This window comes from Hermetia illucens, chromosome 4 (assembly GCF_905115235.1).
Source record: "Hermetia illucens chromosome 4, iHerIll2.2.curated.20191125, whole genome shotgun sequence".
In the NCBI taxonomy this organism is placed as follows: domain Eukaryota; kingdom Metazoa; phylum Arthropoda; class Insecta; order Diptera; family Stratiomyidae; genus Hermetia; species Hermetia illucens.
In genome coordinates this window covers 54,051,857-54,072,708 of record NC_051852.1, presented here as the reverse complement: position 1 = coordinate 54,072,708, position 20,852 = coordinate 54,051,857, and the positions used below count along the sequence as shown (strand labels likewise).

Below are 20,852 nucleotides of genomic sequence, written 5' to 3'. Positions count from 1 at the left end.
GTAAAGTTGTCAGCCCTTTAAGCTGTCCGTTTCAGTTCCAACCAGGGCTAACTGCCTATTTTCGCAGTCTGCTACGGCACTAAGAAAGAACTTGCACCGATCACCACGTGGAAGGGGGGTAGGGTTTGGTAGTAGAACTGTTGGTTCTGGTTCAGCAAGCGACTCCTAGGTTTTATACTCTATAGTGTGTTAAATCTACTTTTACCCCAAGGAAAATTCTACGATTGAGCGTTATTTGCATATTGGATAGCTTTTATCATTGTTCCGTTGGGAGTTCATCTTCGTTATATGAGAAATAAGGGAACACCAAAGATTTTCCTTTGCTTTTTCTAGTTGATTTGATTTTTACAATGCAGCCACCCTGTAGATCGTTTACCATGATGGACTACAGATCTTCGAAACGCATTTCCTAATTTCCCCACCAACAACCCCTGGCTCTTGCGTGAGCTGTAGAAATGTCTTGCGGCAACTGATCTGGCTGATTAATGCAGTAGACGATTTAAAATGCTGGAAATTTATTTGAAAAATATTACATTTTATCCCTGTTTTAGATGTATGTAAATATTCTATGGCGCGCAGCCTTCTTACTGGTCTTAGCATGGGGATCCTAAGCTCATAAAAGGGCCGGTAGCCCATTTCTTAACATTCGGTCGAAGAAAGTCTGTCGGATTTCAGCTGGGTGTGAAACAATACTGGTAGTCATTGCACCCCTCTTTGCGACTCCCATTTCCTCTTGTAAGCCACTCCTAGACCCCGCTGCCTCTAAATTTTTGCTTCTATATGCAAATTTCACTACATTAGCATATAAAGTGAAATTTGTCTAAAGAAGCAAATACTATATATATAGGTCTCAATGACTATTGACTTTAGCTCGAAACTCCTTTTCTGATGCTTCGATTGGCATCATCCTCCGAGAGAAGTTGATCAACACCTCGGGCCAGTACACATTTAGATTTCGTCTTGAGGAGGCTCCCGTACTTAATCAAACTTGTGCAGACCACCTAATATTGAGGACTCCTGCCCCGAACGTGGTGTAACTGATCCCTCTTAGGCTTTGGTGATTTCCACTGTCCGCCTCGTTTAAGCTTCCAGCATCACATAGGTCAGACACTACTTGGTCTGTACACTACTAAGATCTGTCTTCTTTTTAAGCTTTTGTGTCTGTCTGTCTGTCCGTCACACGCATTTTTCTCGGAAACGGTTGTAGCGATTCACACCAAATTTGGTAGAAAGGTGGTAACTGTGAACGCTCATGCATATAGTGAGTTACATCCTTTTACATCGAATTTAAGAGGGGGTCCCCATACAGGCAACTGGGGGGTGTAAACTTTTTTTTTCATCAAATATAGTCATATGGGGCATCAAATGAAAGGTCTCGATTAGTACTTTTTGAAGCCGATCTTAGTTTTGATATTTGGTGGATGGGTGGGGAGTTGAAATCGGGGTTGATCGTTTCTTTAACAGACCCATTCTCAGAAACTACTTAACCGTAAAATCTAAAAAAAAGTCAATAGGCTGCCACTGTATGGTTCCTATACCGATACCTGATCAAATAAAATTAATAGTACATTACTATAATTTATAGTAATTGGCAAGAAAACCCCCTTAAGTTCCTCCTAAAATCAGGAGCATGCAGCAATGTAGGCTACAGCATAGAGCATGATCCTACCAAATTCGATGAAAATCGCACTATTACTAAAAAAGTTATAATAGGTCAAAGCTGTCGCTTCTGTGCACATTCAAGACGATGAATGTCAATATTGAACGTGGATATTCTCACATAATATATGCATATATAAGGCCTACAAATAAGTTCTGTCGGTTTTCACAATAGATGGCGTAGCTTGTTTTTTATTCCATTGATCCACATTTCCAAACATTCATCGGAAAGCTACTGTCAATAGGCACAAACGTCAGTATAAATTATTTAATTGAAGTGTAAACAACAATACTTTTTTCATCAACGAAAATGGCCAATTTTGTACCAAATAATGTGTTTTTGCGGGGAGTTCTACTTCATTATTTCAATATGAAGAAAAAAGCAACCGAAAGTCATCGCATTTTGGTGGAAGTTTTTGGTGACCATGCTCTATCTGAACGAACGTGTTTTTGAAGATGAAGAATTAGAGGCATTGCTCGACCAAGATCCATCGCAAACGGAAGAAGAACTTGGAAAAACACTTGGAGTCACTCAGCAAGCTATTTCCAACCGTTTAAAAGCAACGGAAATGATCCGAAAGGTCGGAAATTGGGTTCCGTATGAACTGAAGTCAAGAGACGTCGAACGCCGTTTTTTCACGTGGGAACATCTGCTCCAACGACAAGAAAGGAAGGGTTTTCTGCATCGAATAGTTACTGGCGATGAAAAGTGGATCCAGTACGATAATTCCAAGCGTCGGGCAACGTGGGGAGGCCGGGGGGCCATGCCTCATCATCGACGGCCAAAGCGAATATTCATGGTGAGAAGATCATGCTGTGTATATGGTGGGACCAGCTGGGTGTGGTATACTATGAGCTGCTAAAACCGAACGAAACGGTCACGGGCAAACTCTACCGACGTCAAATGATGCGTTTGAGCCGCGAACTCAAGAAAAAAACGCCCGCAATACCAGCAAAGGGATGATAAAGTTATTTTGCAACATGACAATGCTCGTCCGCATGTTGCACAGCCCGTTAAAACATATCTAGAAACGTTGAAATGGGAAGTCCTACCCCACCCACTGTACTCTCCAGACATTGCTCCTTCTGGTTACCATTTGTTCCGGTCGATGCAACATGACTTGGCTGACCAGCACTTCTCCAATTACGACGAACTCAACAAATGACTCGATGAGTGGATAGCGGCCAAGCAGGCCAATTTTTGGCGCGATGGTATCTACGAATTGTCTGAAAGATGGAAGAAAGTTGTGGCTAGCGATGGGCAATACTTTGAACAATGAATGTATAACCATTTTTTCACAATAAAGCTTCAAATTTAAAGAAAAAACCGACAGAACTTATTTGTAGGCCTTATATTATGTGCTATTATACATACTAATGGGACAAATGCACACTCAAATCTCTTTATCAAAGAAGTACACAAAACTTTTTATACCTGAAGAGTCTAGCTTCCGGTTTTCCGACTTGGTTCGTAGTTTACTTTCTTTGTACAATCGACTACAGTTCATGGAAAGCTACATTAATTTCAGTATACCCTGAATTCCACTATTTCACCTTTGTTACTATTTAACGGCCCAACTACTATCAATACACATCGTTCCACTATTCATGGGGGTATATACATCGCAAAATCAGAGTATAAACCTTTTGAAAGGAGACTCTGCAACGTGCTAAATAAAAGGAAAACTTACTGTTGACGGGAGCAAGTCTATCAGGTGCATGGGGCTCTGTGTGGAGTTGCTTAAAAACTGGTCACCCGGAAAATGGAGACCGTGTTGAAACCCTACTCATGTAATACCGAATAGATGGACCGCATTGTACGAGGAATATTCCTTGCTCGTTTCGTTCGAGTTTATGACAAAAGCATAGAAGGCGTCGAGGATTGCCCACTTGAGAAAGAGGTAGAAGAGGCAGTCTTCTCTATGAAAAAAAGAAGGCGTCAGGAACTGACGGTGTCGAATGAAGCGCTCTAATAGCTCATCCAATTGGCATCTTGCAAGAAAGATCATTATTATTATTAAAGTAAGTAGTATCATATGCTAAATGCGTATATACTACAAGCTACGTACACATGGAACAATTGTGAACCCGAATACACTTACACAAGAAATACACAAAACCTTTCATACCTGAAGCGTCGACTAAAGGAGATTCTAAGCTGCCATCTATATACTGACCACTCCGTATGCTTAACGCAACCGGGAAAACGCTCGTCAAGCTCTTTAGCAGTAGACTGACTGAAGGGATACGACAATTTGGCTTTAGAGCGTGCGATCCACCGTCGGTGTCGTCATGGAGGTCGTGGCTGTGGTGCATCGCAGCGCTGCTGGAAATAAATTCCACCGACATAACGATGACAAGACATCGCTCCGCGCTCTATGAGATGCTGGAGGACCAGTGAAAAACTTAGATCACGTCTATTCTAGAACTGGAGCTCTGGAATACTTCGCACGTCGCACCTGGTCGGTTATGACGGTGATGTTACGCACTTATTACCAGACGCACTACTGAACAGGTGCAAATCAGCTTTGACATACTGATGTCACGGGTAAGCGAATGAATAATTACTAACAGTTTTAGCCTTGCGCTCGAAGAACCTGAATTTGTAATTCTAACTCATCGATAGGTGAGTTGAGGATAGATAGATGGCGTCCACCCGAAGATGAGCTTCTTCGATTTCGAGATGAAGTCAGCAAGCTAGTTGGTTTTTTGGCTTTAGGTCGGCTAATGCCAACCATGGGGGATCCTACCCCTACCAGGGGACGTTTTCTCATGAGCGCAACGCAGTCTGTTTTGGTTTATGGCACCGTGGTATAGCTTAATGCTCTTAGCATCTGTCATCGTGGGAGCGATCCCTATTGTGTTCCTTGCTAAGGAGCCCAAAACTTTCTACAAACGCAAAGGGTAGGACTCTCTTGGGAACACTAGTCAGGATTCAGATGCACTGCGCGACTCATCGGCAACTTAGGTCCAAGGTTGAGCCGAAAGCAAGCTGAGGTTGAATATTTTCTTATAGAGCTTCTAAGCAGGCAAGGCATTTTGCAGTCTTTTCTGCGGAAGATTGGGAAGGCACGATCCCCTGTCTGTGTGCTTCGCAATGTGGTGGTGAACAACACCGACCGCACGCTTTTACCTTTATTATGAAAAGTGGTATGAGGACAACATTTGCAGAGAGATGCTGACAGATGGAGCAATGTTATGCATAAATTTCGTTTTTTTTCTCGCGGAGAGGGTTGAGTGCTACCAGGGTTCCTCAAACTAATAAATTTAGTCCTTCTTCTCCGCTTCCGTTGATGCAAAAAGTTCCTAGACTTGAAGGGTCCCTAATGTATTACGGTTCAAGGCTAGTTTTTTTGATGACGAGGAGGAAGGGTGTTTAGCTGGTAGTTCCACGGCTTACTTTAGAGGATTCCGAAAACTCAGTACGTAAAAGCATTCACCCACCCTAAAAAATATAGAGTACGATATTGGAAAGTTTTGTGGAAATCCTGATATTATTGAGAAACTTCTAGAAAGTCCAAATTGTATCCTAGCTGGAATATTTAGATCTTTCCTGATACTGTAGCCAATGATTATGCATTGCAAGAAATACACTAGTTTTTGAAAAATAATACTTGCATATCTTCTTGTCAGATAACTTTCTGATCTCTTTTGCAGATGGAAAGCACAAACACTTTTGTACCCATAGAAATGTTAAGTAGTGAAGGCGATGATACAACGGAATCAAAACAAGGAGAAGCTGAAGCCAATGCACCTGATAGCGATCAAAACACCAAGAAAGACGAGCCAGAAGCAAGTAACTTGGAGATTCGAAAGCCCAGTCAAAGGTGAGTGTTGCCAGGCATACAGGATGTCCTTAACAAACATCTTGACCAGATCATCTCATAAATAATATCATAAACCTATTAACCTTATTCGTACCAATGTCTATCTAGAGAGAGAAAGTACGGTAGTGTTAGACAACATAATAAACTTTCAAGACCCGCTCTATTAAGTTCACAGTCAAACGTAGAAACTAGGCCCATACTTAGGCAGCCAGTGACTCGTTACACTTCGGAAGTAAGACTGAATTTAGACGATGGCGAAAGGGAGGCGTTTTGCCAACAACAGCAGCAACAGGACGAGGAGCCAAAACCATCGCATACGAGAACCACGCCTAGTTGGAGGAGAATCCAAGCGGTTATGGCTTACTATTGTTCCCTGAGAAATATTAAGAGGAACGGTGCAATATGAAATATACTCGTATTTACTCGTAATTGTTTAGAGATTGGGTGTGTGTGTATTTGTAGATCCCGCTCGTTTACAATGGTGTCGGCAGGTATTTTCTTTCTAGACTTCTTCTAGACTTTCCATAAACTACACTTTACACGTGATTGGTACATAATTTTGTGGGTCCAGACGACAGTATCTCGCATGCATCTTCCGAAGTTTGCTATACTTTTCTTTAGACTCAATCTGGAATTTCTTCACTGATATGGAATGAATGCGTATTTGGTAAATTGAAATCTATTTCAGTCATTCTAGTTAGAAGTAATGGATCTTGCAAAAGTTAGAAAGTCGTCGCATTTTTGTATAGGAAGAACTGTTCTAGATTTGTATGTATGGGTGTTAAGCAATGGTACGAAGTATAAAGTTGAATTGACTTAGAGTATGATGGAAAATTGAGTATTGCATGGTTAGGACTCGTATGGTTCGGATATCTTGGATTTCAGGTTCTTGAAATTTTCGCGAAGTTCTCCGATATTGGTGAGAAATATAAACTCAGAATTTATTGAAGGAGTGGATATTTAATTGGAAATTTGCGTAGGATTATGTATATATGTATATCCTGAAGCTAAGGATTTGAGATTCATCTGATTGTGATTAATCACAAAATAGTCCGATGGTTATAATCTTTTTGCATACTTTGCTTCTTCTTAACAATTTTTACCTTTAGTTCCTTTTCTGCTAAAATTTGAAAAGTAGTCAGGGACCAAGGACTCCGGTAGATGTAAGCATTGGTTGATGGTAATCGATCTTATAATAAAAAGCGGACACTGTAGGCTACTGCAGCGATGTAGCTGTACTAAAGCAATTATCATACTCTATTAGGTTTCTACCGTGCTTCCAGCTGTAATCCTAGGCCTTTTTGGTTTATTACATGATAAAAATAATCATCTTTGTCATAATTTCATATTTTTTTCAGTCATTTCATGTAGAAAACTGCGATACGATAGGCTAATTCATAAAACACATTCAACATTTCCGACTGCGGGGTATACACGAGACGAAAACTTTCGACACCCTTGTGGAGAAAAATATGTTGAAATACATCAGTATTGTGTAACTATACCCCACTATCACACTTACCAAGGCTAAACTTAGTCAAACCACGTTCAGAAATTTTCTTCACAAGAATCCTTTTTTAGTAGAAATTAGTAGGAGTGCTTTAACAGCTTTAGGGCAGAATGTTGCAATTTTCGTAAGTTCGCTTATTAAATACGCTTAAAAACACTCCACCCTCTTTAGCATGTCTTACACACAAATGAAATTAATTTAATAAGACGAAAATATGTCAGCGCTCTAAGGAGCAGCATATTATTGTCAATTCCCGTCACACAATGCCAGAAATAAACGTAACTTTTCGTACGTATGGACTTTTGTACGAATCTCAACACACTTTGAGCCATGTTCAGCTGAATATTGGTTCCACTTTTCACAATTTATCAGTTTCACCGAAGGGATATGCCCCTTACTTTCGGCAATCTATAGTCACTCCACCAAAACTTGAAACTTTCATTTAATTGAATCATTCTGGTTTATCGTCGTCCTTAATTTTATATTTTAAATTTACGACACGAATTCCTGATGAAAGTGACAATTGTATCGTTGCCACCAGTCCTGAAATCCTTGAAGAATATTGCTACAATGAGTTCCATTGCTTGCAGGAAATCTTTCAGGTTAGGACGTTGCGGAATGAATATTTAGAGGCATTTTGAATGAGTTTTAGATCCAATAAATATGATTTTGGTGGAGTGACTATTCATAACAAATAAAATGTTCTTTTCGTTCAACATTTTTTTTTAATAATCCACAAACACGAAAGATACGTTTCTCGTTCAGCTGAAACGAACGAATTTCGAAATTCGAGCACAATTTAAACTTTTATGAACGTTCCTTAATCTGAACACGCAATACAAGTTTTACAAGATAAATACGAGTTGATAAACGTGACACCCCTTTGAATTTGTCTAGGAAATATAGCCGATCACCAAAAGACCATGGACATGAAGAGTTTGGATTTATTGACTGGTAAGTTTCGTCCTTTTGGTGATGGATACTAAAGAAAGTTAAAGAAAGTTTGTTCGCATCTTAACTGGTCGAATGTTACACGATCGGTCGTTTATATAAGAGAAATGGATTTAGGTTCATAGAAAAACAGTTTAATGGCTTTGTTTACTTCAAGCACTGCTTATAGCTGATGCACGGGACGAATGTTGTTATAAAGCCGAGTTTATTGACACAGGTGCTTCTTGATTGCAAAAGTTTCTATGTTAGTTTTTGTTTCGTTAGGGAATTCAATGAGTAATACAAGTAAATTTTTTATATTTAATAACACCCAAAATTTGTAAATATTTCTCAGTCTTGAACAGATTAATGTCTGAATTTCAGTTATTGATCTTTCGACGCCAGGCGATTGATCCAAACTTTTTCAGTTGTATTGATAAATAAATAATTTTTGAATGCATACTCGGTTTGCTTTGAACCAGCAAAAACTCCCAGTGTGCTACTTGACGACTGTTGCGAAGCGCATTAATCGTGGAATCAGCCAGCACTTCTTACTAGCTCCTTTATATTGTACCATATTTCAACACCAATTTGAATTCGTTTTGAATAGTAATTGACTGACATTTTTAACAACGCACTTTTGTAGCGAAATTTTGTCTAGGAATTTGTAGTTCTCCATCTGGACCAAATGATAAAAGTCATGACGACTCAATGATAACTATCACTGCTCATAATGTGGCCTTCCAGTACTGGCCGTAGCCTGCAGTTGAAACTCATCATTGATTCGGGATTTCTATCTATTTAGTGTAATTAGTTTAGTTTGTCTATTCAGATCTAGATGCAAAGAAATGTAGAGAAACTTTAGGCATGTCTTCTAGTAGAAAAACAACGAAATGTCGACAAAACCTTTCGTTTTAATCTTGTGTTGTTGAAGATTTGTTGGAAGAGTATAACATTTCAAAATTGTAATGCCGGCTCCACACGTTTGGCACTTGCCGCAAACTCCAAGTCTTCACAACCATTCATATCGCAATCCACACATTTGCAAGTGCGTTAGTGTTTTCTGAGTAGGCAAACAAATTTCCTTTAATTTGTGCAAGAAACCGAGCCTCGATTGGATCGGCTTGAAGCGCTTGCAAATGTACAAAAACCAAACTCTATCCACACGCTTGAATTTGCGATAGCTTGTTAAGGTTTAGCCAGCGTGCGGATCCGGCATTAGCATCACATTGGAACAAAATTTTTCAATACATGGTTCCTGAACATATTTTGGGATTGGTTTTCCCAAAGTCCGAACTGAAAAACTCGTTTCTTTAATTGTGTTTTAATTTTATTTTTTAAACGTTCTCCCACGACTGTCCCCACGAGAGTATTCTCTTTTTGTCATTCTGACATCTCTCGCCTCGATCTCCTGTCAGGCCGTCAGCTGTTTCCACGCCCATTCAATGCGGCAGTAGAAGCGAATTCGCGATGGCGCACAGGTTCGCCCCTCCGATGTCCCGTCACATCATTCCGCTCCCAGCTGAAACCACGTGGGTTCAGCGAAGCAAACCGTCCGCGCGATCCCGCCAGTGGGGGGTCACCGGCCGAATCTGACGGTTCGCGGTCGTTTTTCCGAAGCGGCCACCGACACGTTGACAGTTTTCAGCTTCAATAAGGACATCCTCTTGGGCCCGCCCGGAACATCGAGTTTGAACGCGTGCTCGCCTCGTTCCAGAACTCTAAAAGGGCCATTGTGTGGTGGTTGCAGCGACCTTCGACGAGCGTTCACCCGAATGAGGACCTGTGAACCCATCTCGAGGTCCCTTGGGGTGTTGACTTCCGTTGTCGCGTTTCCGCAAGGTGGAGTCGGTCGCAACTTCTGAACCGCCTTTCTGAGTAGACGCAGCATTCCAGAGTCGCCTAACCCTGCTCTGATGTCCAGTATTAATTTCCAACACGTCGCTTGGCTTACACATGTTGCAAAGATCGGCTAACAACACCACATCATGGAATACGTCCCGGTGATGCAATTTTCGAAAAGTACACAACTTTTCAATTAAAGGAAGCTCGGAAATTTGTACGTGAATCTCATTCGTGACGCATTCGTGGGTAGGGAAGATATTTAAAACCATTTTCTTAGCCATTTTATCGAATATCTCGAGCATTTGAAACGGGGCTTCGGGGAGGAAACAAGCAAGGACGTGCTCTTTGTTACACACTGAGTACGACACGACAAAGGACGATTTATTTTGCACGCACATACGGCGAATTCGCTCTCGGCACGTGTAGTGTCTCCTTTCATCGACGAATGTACGCAATAAGCTTTTAAAGCGGTTGGCGATTTCTATCCTTGGACCTAGTATTGAAACCCATTCCTATGTCGAGAACCCTTCGTATTCTCCAAGTACTCTATGGACTCAATTGTCTCCGCATCCTCAACTTCATCAGTGGTAGCTTTCTCGGCCTCTCGCCTCTTTGTGCGTGGTATCTTATCCTCGTCATCGCTGTAGTCAAACCACAGATTGCGAACATCTCTACGGATCTCCATGGCACGATCGCTACGGTGCATTTCAGCTTCCACAGCCGCGCGATCAGCCATCAACAAATCGCTGTATTCTTCCTCACCACCCAAATTCGAATTGTAGTGGTCGAGCTCGGACATCGGCCTATAATTATTCTCCATGTTGTCACCGAAGAGCTCCTCGCCTTCATCTGCTTCGTCATTACTTACAGTGGTCTGGTCTCACCTAGAAGTTCCACCTCATTTTCGAAAGGCTCAGACTCGCCAATTGGGGGGGGGGGGGGGGGGCGGGGGGGTATTTGGGGATCCGCGACGCTCTGCATTGCTTGTGCTTCGAGGCGGCGATGATGTGGGAAAATCCGACATTGTCAGGTTTTAAGAGTTAACAGGACAAATTTATATAAACTAATTTCCAGAACACGGACAAAGCAGCGAACTTGAGGCCAAAATACCGCGACCAGCTAGAACGCATGAAATTATCAATGTTTGGCAGGAACACCCTGATACTCTGAGCGGCGTACTACTATACGTAGAGATTTAATTTCGAGAAAGAGAAAATTCTACTTCGCGCAACAAAGGAGACAGGTTCCATCTTTTTTAGCAACATCGTGCAAAACTATGAAATTCATTTTGGAAGTATGCTAAAAGAAGGTTATTTCAAAGTATGTTTCGTTGCTAGTTACATATTCGGTGCACAGTATATCTGATAGGCAGAACCCACACTAAAATGCCCCGATTTTTGAATGTGTTGCAGAAGCTTATCTGTGCACATCAGAGACGCTAAAAAAGGACAAGGCATAATCTTCGTCAAATCGTAATGGTAAGAGAGAGATCCGGGAGCTTTTGCTATTCTGCTACTACTGCCGTGTTCACACATATAGCAAAAAGTATCTGAGTGTAATTACGCGGTGTTTCCAACGATTAATTATCTGAAATAATAAAAAACTTGTTGTTTCTTTTTCGTTGGTGTGGATATTTATTCTTGCAAATAACGATATTTCGGGAACCACATGTTCCCTTCATCAGTGCTAACAACCGGCTTTGCCTCACATACGGCAAAACCGGAGCATTGTCATGAAGGAAAATAACCTCCTTTGGTATTCTGGTTATATTTCAAGCAACGACTGGTTCTAATCGTTTCCGGATAGCTGAGTGGCTAGAGCACAAGGTTGTCGTACAGAAGGTCTCGGTGCAAATCTCATTGGTGGCAGTGGAATTTGTATCGTGATTTAACGTCGGATACCAGTCGACTCAGCTGTGAATGAGCACCTGAGTGAAATCAGGGTAATAATCCCGGGCGAGCGCAATGCTGACCACATTGCCTCCTACAGTGTACTACTGTAGTGTCTTGAGTGAAGTGCTCTAACACACTTCAAGGCCCTGACCCAATATTGATTGTTGCGCCAACGATTATTATTATCATTGGTTCTAATCATTCAATATCGTCCGTCCTCGTCTTCGATGGTATGGTCATGTAATTGGCACTAACGAGAATTCATTCTCCAATGTTGATCTGAACATTGAAGTCTATGGTAAGCGATCAAAAGGATGTCATGTGGGGTATCGAATGAAACGCCTCAATTAGTATTTTCCGAATTCGATATTAAATTTGGCGTGAATTGCAAAGTGCGCGAGTAAGGAATCAAAATGTACACACTTTAAGTGGGATAGGACTCATTTTCGGAAACCAGTCAATCCAAAAATCCGAAAAAAATCAGGGTGGTGCGCCTAGATGAAATCTAAGCCTCAAAATATGTCCCATTCCGATATCTGCTCAAATAATCTTACTAATAGTATAGTATCAACTTTTAGAACTTTACTGAAAAAACTCTCCTTAAGTTCATCCTAGGAGTACCGGCATAGAGGGTAGTACCGTGCATATGCATGCCAAGTTTCATGACAATCCAACTATTAGTGTCAAAGCAGTTCAAACTTATCAATTTCGTGCGAATTAACAGCATCCTAAACCATACAACTAAGATGCTCACGTCATAATTAGCGAAAATAATTGACATTCCAGCGAAATATTAAAATTCCATTCATGAAGAATTTACTTCTCCCCAGCCCTTTTTAATGTTTATATCTTATGTAGGTTAATTTCTTGGTATTTGCTAATAATATTAAACTCAGAGTGTGAATCGTATGAGGTTGACTATTATCAATACCGGGGTTTCCATCAAATGATTTATTTAAATCGCTTTCTAAAAAATAGTGGGCAATGGAATTTTTAGCTATATTACACGGAGCTGTCATGCATTCGTCCTTCCTCACATTTTCTTCTTTTTCTTTAGCCTTTGTCCCGTTCCCGAGGTCCCGAGGTCGGCTCGTCGTGATCGGTTTCGCCATTTGGCTCTATCAAATACCTGATCTGGATGCAATTGCGTGGCTTTTAAATCCCCATCCAGTGTATCAAGCGAGCCTTTTGGTAGTTCAGACCAATATTGGTGGTGACCATACCACCGAAAATGCCTCACTCCCAGTTTTTCCACGTTTGGTGCAACCCCATATCGATCGCGGATATCCTCATTTCGGACGTGTTCAAAACGTGTCACGCCACCAGTGCAATGCAACATCTTCGTCTCTATTACCGCAAGACGCCGTTCCTTGTCTTTTATAGTCGTGCAACACTCAGAACCATAAAAAGCGACAGGACGGACGACATTGCTGTAAATTTTAGATTTGAGACGTTCGTTGATACGTCGATCACAAAGAACACCAGCTGTGGAATGTCACTTCATCTAGGTTGCGTTAATGCGTGAAGCAATTTCATTACCAGATATTTAAATCGCTCATTTCTGGGCAGGTTACTGTCATTGACAGAACTGAGCGATTTAAATATCTCGAAGTCAATGCCATCAGCCAATGGATAACTGCGTTATGCTTCTCACATAGAGAAAAACAAAACCTTTTATATTTGAAGCGTCAAGCTTCCGGTTTCGCGACTTGTTTCTGGATAGGTGTAATCTGAGCACATTTCAGGTCGAATGGAAATGGGCGTTCAACAAGCGATGGTTGACTTATATTGACTTGAAGGGACTGATGGATACAGAGATTTTTTTAAGGATTACAGAAGGGAATTTACTCTGGCTCTGTTTGATTTCTTTCTTCGGGAAGCAGTTTTGCAGACAATAGGTATTTCTTAATAATCTGTCTTGTAGGATACCATCCGGGTGAAAAATGGAGTTTCAGAAACTAAGGGGGCGTGTTGGCACGAATTCGTCACATCGCTGCTAAAGTATTTCAGTACATTGGCGAACCGCACGGTCATTTGTCTTATTGGAACCTTTCTGGTTTTGTGAGAGTTGAAACTAGGACACTAGTTGGCGATCCTACTGTCCGGACGTTGGCTCCACCGAGGAGTTGGATGTTAAGGAAGAGTATCGTGGTCTACTGATGCCAGGGCGGTTGCCAGGAATAGGACGATGTTTGGATTCAGAATTGCGTTGATGCTGGTAGTTAACAGGAAATTGTCAAGGTAAGAATGGTTCTTCCTTACATTATTGGTAGGAAATGCTAAAATGGGAAATATTACGTCCAGTGAGGTTTGTGGTCTAAGTTGACCCCTAAATCAAGAACCACAATTTACCAGTTGGTCGGGGTTGGTCTGCATAAAGAAATTAATGGTCAATAAGTTGTTCCGACCAAAAACTTGATTGGGACAGTAGAGGGAAACGTCTTATAAGAAGTCAGATGTGGTTTCGACTGAGGCGATGATAATCTCTATGGGTTTAAGGGCATTGGTGGAAAGAAAAAGAACGAATTTCGAGGAATTTGTCTCAGACCAGTATTGCGAGGACTCCGGAAAGGTATGAGGAACTTTGGTTAGGATGGAATCTGTCTGTTCGGAGAAGATTGAAGTTTGGAAAAGTCGGTTTGTGTCGGTAGTGCAACATGGTTTCACACAGGAGCATAGATCATGCCCCGCTTAGGAACAATTCGAGTTTATGCTTACGAACCCGACCAAATATAGGGTTGATATTCAATATTCAATCACTGCAAGATTCATAATTGGATGTCATCCGATTAATCATTGCGTTGAACACCATCACGAACTGCCGCGATTGTTCGATGAAATGACGGGGATCTGGGATGGCTTGGTTAGACGATGCATGTGGATCCGGAAGGTTTGGACTGCCATTGCGTAATATTCCGGCGATTGCCAAGTGAAAGAAGGTGTAAAATCGCCTGAGGTCTAGTGGATGGGAACGGGTTGTTCCAGGATGGACGCGTTGTAACTTCCTTCATGCATCTTACGACGCTCAACTGGCTCGTGTGTGGCACCATATTTGACGCAGCGATATTAGAGGTGCCGCATAACCCACTAGCTGGCAGACTTGGCACTGTTTTTTCATAATGCGTTCGAATCGTACGTGTACGGAGGAGGTTTGAGCCAAACTACAGATGATAAGTGACGTAGTTTTCTCCAAAGGGGGGGTACACGTGAAGAGCTTCCCCTTGTTTTCCACGAGAAGGTTCTTTGTAAGGATATAGTCCTCTTTACATTTAAGAAGTATTTTATGATCGAAATCTGCTAATCCCTTTAGAGAAGTCCTTGATGACGGCATTGGATATATCAGGCTCCGTGGTACTGAAATTTTCCGCGGGTTCGACAAGAACAATGGGAGGAATTTTGGTACTCACCTGTTTCCTCCGATGGTTGTGGTTGTTGATGTTTTATTGGCGTTTGGGTCTGCTGCTTGTTAATAAGTTTGGTTGCGGAGGCGGTACAAAGTTCCCATTTCTGCGGCACTCTTGTCAAACAGTTGCTTTGCTTGGAACTAGGGCCACCATACTTTTAATTGTTGCCTCGAGCCAGGCTCGTCATTAAAACCTCCAGGTACTTCCCATATTTAGAACTTCTTCTAACTTATCCAGTCGCCCCTCGTTCTGCTTCCTGAGGGAAGATATTTCGTTGTCGACGTCCGCTGAATCGCCTTTGACCGTACCATTCGAGTCGTGGCCTGCGTCAAACTTCCCATCCGCGTCCACGACTGAGACTATTGCTGATGCGTCTTTGGAGTATTTCTTAGAATTGGCAATATCGACAACATTTGGAGTGCATAGTCTGCTATAGTAAATTTCCACTCAGCGTTCACTACTTCGAGTTTCGTGAAGAGTGCAGACATCGATATGTCTCTTTTTATGCGGTGAGCTAGAGTATTTAGGTAGGTAGGATAGGGTAAGTTCAACTAAAATAATAATATTAATCATGATAGATCCGAGGATAGCAACAAAGTTCAAAAGACGAGATAAACAATGAGTACATACATATACCTATGTATATCCAAATCTCACTTTATTTTTTACTTGTTCTTTCCTCTTCCGCAAAAGACTAAAGAAAGGTAGGGAAGTGCTTGAGAAGGGTGTTCGCTACAACACAAAAAAAAATTTTTTCATAGCTAAAGCGTTCACCTTCCTTTCTCCATATTGTTCTCTATTCACACCTAGTAACCATGAATAAGATTGAAAATCATAACGATGGTAATGAATGGGGGCGAGGCACCAAAATATGGTCAGATAGTTGCCCGTCAAGATATATATTATAGTATATACTTATATGTATGTCCGCACGCTATTAATTCCCTTATTTATTAGACTGGGTAGAAACTTTATTGAAGGGATATTGATTTTTTTCTGTATTTACCGGATGTGTGTGTACATATGTGCATATACATATGAGCAAGGAAAACTTTCACGAATCATAGAAAAATATAGGAACCTCCGAATTGACTTCGTTTAACTAGGATTTGATGTGGCACGGCAACAACGAGAATGCTTTGGAGCTCTCGTATAATTTGGGAGCCTTCATTTACTTTTTTGTTGAAATCACACTAAACGTGCACGTAAGCCATATCCATCATTTTTCACTTTCTGAACATCTATTTTATTGATTCCGGCATGGTTTTGAAGTTAATGGATCCTTTCAGTTCTAAAAACTAGCTTTTCAGAGAAAATCTATCATTTATACACTAATTATCTCTTATTGTTGCTGAAAATGCTTCTGCTCAATTTTTGCCAGAAACTGGGTCACTAACTTGTGGAAATATTGTAATGGAAAAAATTGCCCAGCAGCAAAAAAAGGGTTTTTTTTCCAAAAGAGCAATTGAAGGCACTATCGTTCGGTAAAAGCAGCACTATATTCCTTAATTTGCCAATAAGTGTACATATCAATCTCAATATATCTTTTTGCAGTACTTACCGTATGGACAGTTTCGAACGAGAAGTCAATCAATCTACTTCTGTCTAGTCAGTCGAAAGTGCCTTGCGGCATTTGCGAGATTCCCTCCATACAGATAAATGACTCGTCTGAAATCTCCGAAACAATTCCAAGTATGGCGTTCGTTGAATATTTCCAGAGGTTTAGCTTCACATCAAACTGACAGTCAATTTTCTATTTGCTTGCATACTCCCCGATTGGTTCTAAATAATGAAAATAAATATTTGAGTGCATCAACTATACTCAAGAGCTATCACTGGCGTTTCTTGAATTTTCACCAGGAACGACAAGTACCAAAGTTTTTACAACTTTTATGCATCAAGTGGATCTATGCCGAACCACTCATCAACTTTGTTGGGAAAGCTAACTCCACTGCTATGCTTTCTTTTGATGTCCGAATTACTGACGATGCATTTTAAATACGATTTGATAGAATGTATTTTGAGAGTTTAGATGGAGCAGCCAATATTATTTTTTAGGTTTAGTGTAAAACAAAACCTAATTAAAATCGATTCAATGCCTGTCTGTCTGTCTGTCACACGCACTTTTCTCCAAAACGGCTAAACCGATCCGAAAGAAATTTGGTGGACAGATGGGAACTATGAAATCCCACGCATACAGCGAAATTTAGGTGGGGTTTAAAGAGGGACTCCCCATACAGGGAAAGGGGGGGATTCAAAAAATTTTTTCACCGGATATAGTCGTGTGAAAGGTTTAGATGTATTTTCCGAGACTGACATTAGTTTTGGCGTGAATTGCAAAGTGCGTGAGTAAGGAGTCAAAATGTACGCACTTAAAGGTAGACAGGACTCATTTTCGGAAACTACCCAACCTAAAAGTCCGAATAAAATCAAGGTGGCGCGCTTAGATAAAATCTAGGCCTCCAAATATGTATCATTCTGATATCTGCTCAAATAAACTAAATAAACTAATAGTATATTACTAACTTTTAGAAATTTACTGAAAAACCCCCCTTAAATTTATCCTAGGACTTCCGAATTTTGTACCAGCATAGGACAATATTTCGTATATATGTGCTAAATTTCGTGGAAATCTAGCTAATAACGCCAAAGTTATAGCAGTTCAAATTTAGCAATTTCGCGCGAATTTACTGCTTCTAAAGCCATGCAAATAAGATGCTGACATCATAATTAACCGGAATAATTGACATTCGCATGAAATATTAAAGTCGCATTGATGACGAATCTACTTATCTGCAGCCGTTTTTAAGGTTTTGTGTAAAACAATTGGATGAAATCTAATCTTCGAAAGATGTCCCATTCCGGTATCTGCTCAAATAAATTTACTATAGTATATTATCAACTATTAGAAATTGACTAAAAAACTCGCCTTAAGTTCATTCTAGGTGTATTAAATTGCCCCTACATAGAGGACAGTCTCGTGCATACACATGCCAAGTTCCATGAAAATCCAACTATTAGTGTCAAAGTTATAGAAGTTCAAAATTACCAATTTCGTGCTAATTAACAGCATCCTAACCCATACAAATAAGATGCTGACGTCATAATTAACGAGAATAATTGAAATTCGTGTGAAATATTAAAATTCCATTCAAGAAAAATCTACTTCTCCCTAGCCCTTTTTTAAAATTTTATTAAAATCGGTTTACTGTCTGTCTGTCTATCTGCCTGTCTGTCTGTCCGTCACACGCATTTTTCTCGGAGACGGTTATAGTGATTGACACCAAATTTGGTAGAAAGGTGGGACCTGTGAACGCTCATGCATATAGGGAGTTACATCCTTTTACGACGAATTTAAGGGGGGGTCCCCATACATTCAAAAGGGGGGGGTGTACATATTTTTCATCAAATATAGTCATGTGGAGTATCAAATCAAAGGTCTCGGTTAGTACTTTTCGAAACCGGTCTTGGTTTTGACTTTTGTTGAAAAGGTGGGGAGTGCGGGGGGTTGAAAGTGGTCATTTTTTTAACGAACCCATTCTCAGGAACTACCAAACCGAAAAATCTGAAAAAAATCAGGGGGCTGCTACTATAGGCTCCGAAATACCCTCCATACCGATACCTGTTCAAATAAAGTTAATAATAGTATATTACTATAATTTTTAGTAATTGACAGGAAAACCCACACCCTGCTAATGGGACAAATGGACATTCAAATCTCTTTATAAAAGAAATACACAAAACCTTTCATACCTGAAGCGTCTAGCTTCCGGTTTCCCGACTTGTTTACATTTGATATTGGTTAAATTCTTGGCATTTGCTAATAATAATAAACTCAGAGTGTGAAGCGTATGAGATTGACTATTATCAATACAGGGCTTTCCATCAAATGATCTATTTAAATCGCTTTCTAGAAAATAGAGGCCAATGGAATTTTTAGCTATGTGACACGGAGCTGTCGTGCACTCGTCGTTCCTCACATCTTTTTCGTTTTCTTCAGCCTTTGTCCCGTTCACAAGCGGGGTCGGCTCGTTGTGATCAGTTTCGTCATTTTATTTTATCAAATATCTGATCAGGATGTAATCGCGAGACCTTTAAATCCCCATCCAGTGGATCAACCCACCATTGTTTTGGCCGGCTTTTGGTTGCTTACAATTGACTTCGATGTTCTGACCAAGACTTGTTAGTGAATTCTCGTTAGCGTCAATTACGTGACCACACCATCGAAAACACCTCTCGCAGTTTTTCCATGTTCGGTGCAAACCCATACCAATCGCGGATATTCTCATTTTAGACGTGATCAAAACGTGTCACGCCACCAGTGCAATCTTCGTCCCCAATACCACAAGACGCCGTTCATTGTCTTTTATAGTCGGCCAACACTCAGAACTATAGAGAGCGGCAGACGGATGACATTGCAGTAAATTTTAGATTTTGGACGTGTGCTGATACGTTGATCATAAAGAACACCAGTTGTGGAATGCCACTTCATCCAGGTTGCGTTAATGCGTGAAATAATTTCATTACGCAGTTCTCCATTGATTGATAGCATTGACTCGAGATATTTAAATCGCTGAGTTCTGGCAATGACAGTAACCTGCCCAGAACTGAGCGATTTAAATATCTCGGGTCAATGCTATAAACCAATGGAGAACTATGTTATGCTCCTCACATAGGCAAACACAAAACCTTTTATACCTGAAGCGTCAAGCTTCCGGTTTCCCGACTCGTTTTAAGATAGTAACGATGACTTATTCCACTGAGGCTATATTTTGGTTATATTCAATATGAGGTATCCATGTATCGATATTGGAGGGAAGAGGTTGATTAGGCAGAATAAAGCACATCTATGATCACAAGAATTAGTATGTCAGGGATGTAACGATTTATGTGAACTGGTCGATGGTCCAAAACCATGCTGAGTGAGCGAAGACAATCAAGAGGGAGTGCTATTCCAAAACCCAAAAAAAAAGTTAGCTTAATTGATCGTGAAGTTCCGCCTGCAAATACTAAAGCTTCATCGACGTGTTAAATCGACAAGTCCTCTCTTTCCTGCTAACTAGGCTCAGGAATGTGGGGGTTCCTTTGAATACTTCAGTTTTGCGAAGGTGTCACGTGTGTCGACACGTGGGTCCGAATCGGAACCTGACATAGGACATCGTCTGAACCTAACAAAAGATCAGCACGCGACCTAAACCTGCGCGAAGATAAACGCTTGTTGTATTTCTTATATAAGCACATTTGAGTGGGAATTCGTCCCATTTTTACCTAGCTCATAATGTTTATGGGTTTAGTTTGTCAGACCATTCACTTTAGTATGATACTGACATTCAAAGTTTCAGAATGCAAGAAATTTGCACAAATGTGGCAATTTTGACCCATTATGATTCTGTTAGTGATAGTGGCATTTGCTCCAAGTACTAGTATCAGTATCATGCCCTATCGTACAGCCTACATTGCTGCAAAGGTTGATGATTCTAGGCCAAACTTAAAGGGGTTTCTCAGTCAATATCTACCAAATATAGTTAGAACAAATATGATAATATACTATTATTAGCTTGGTTTAAACAAGTATCGGTATGAATAGTATTTTGGGGCCTGGATACCATTTGTATGGACCACCATATTTCTTTTCAGATATTTGGGTTGGATAGTTTCTGAGGATGGGTCCTTGAAGTAACTGACCTTTTCAGACCCCCATACTCCTTTGTTTTCCAACCAATCTCATAAATGATGCCGGGGTCGTTAAATATTAATCAAGACCTTCAATTTGATACCCATATGG

At 40.7% G+C, this 20,852-nt stretch overlaps 1 protein-coding gene across 8 annotated transcripts in view; it reads left to right on the top strand.

Annotated features, from left to right (window-relative positions):
• Nucleotides 1-20,852, top strand: part of LOC119654235 — a 277,681-nt gene that overhangs the window by 149,169 nt on the left and 107,660 nt on the right. For 5 of the 8 annotated variants that reach the window (XM_038059464.1, XM_038059463.1, XM_038059467.1 and 2 more), the window contains exons 3-4: nucleotides 5,317-5,486; nucleotides 7,894-7,950. In XM_038059464.1, the coding sequence (XP_037915392.1) occupies nucleotides 5,317-5,486; nucleotides 7,894-7,950 (227 nt within the window). Of the gene's footprint in view, nucleotides 1-5,316; nucleotides 5,487-6,844; nucleotides 7,121-7,893; nucleotides 7,951-20,852 lie in introns of those variants that run through there. The other 3 variants (XM_038059468.1, XM_038059470.1, XM_038059465.1) reach the window with 3 other exon arrangements.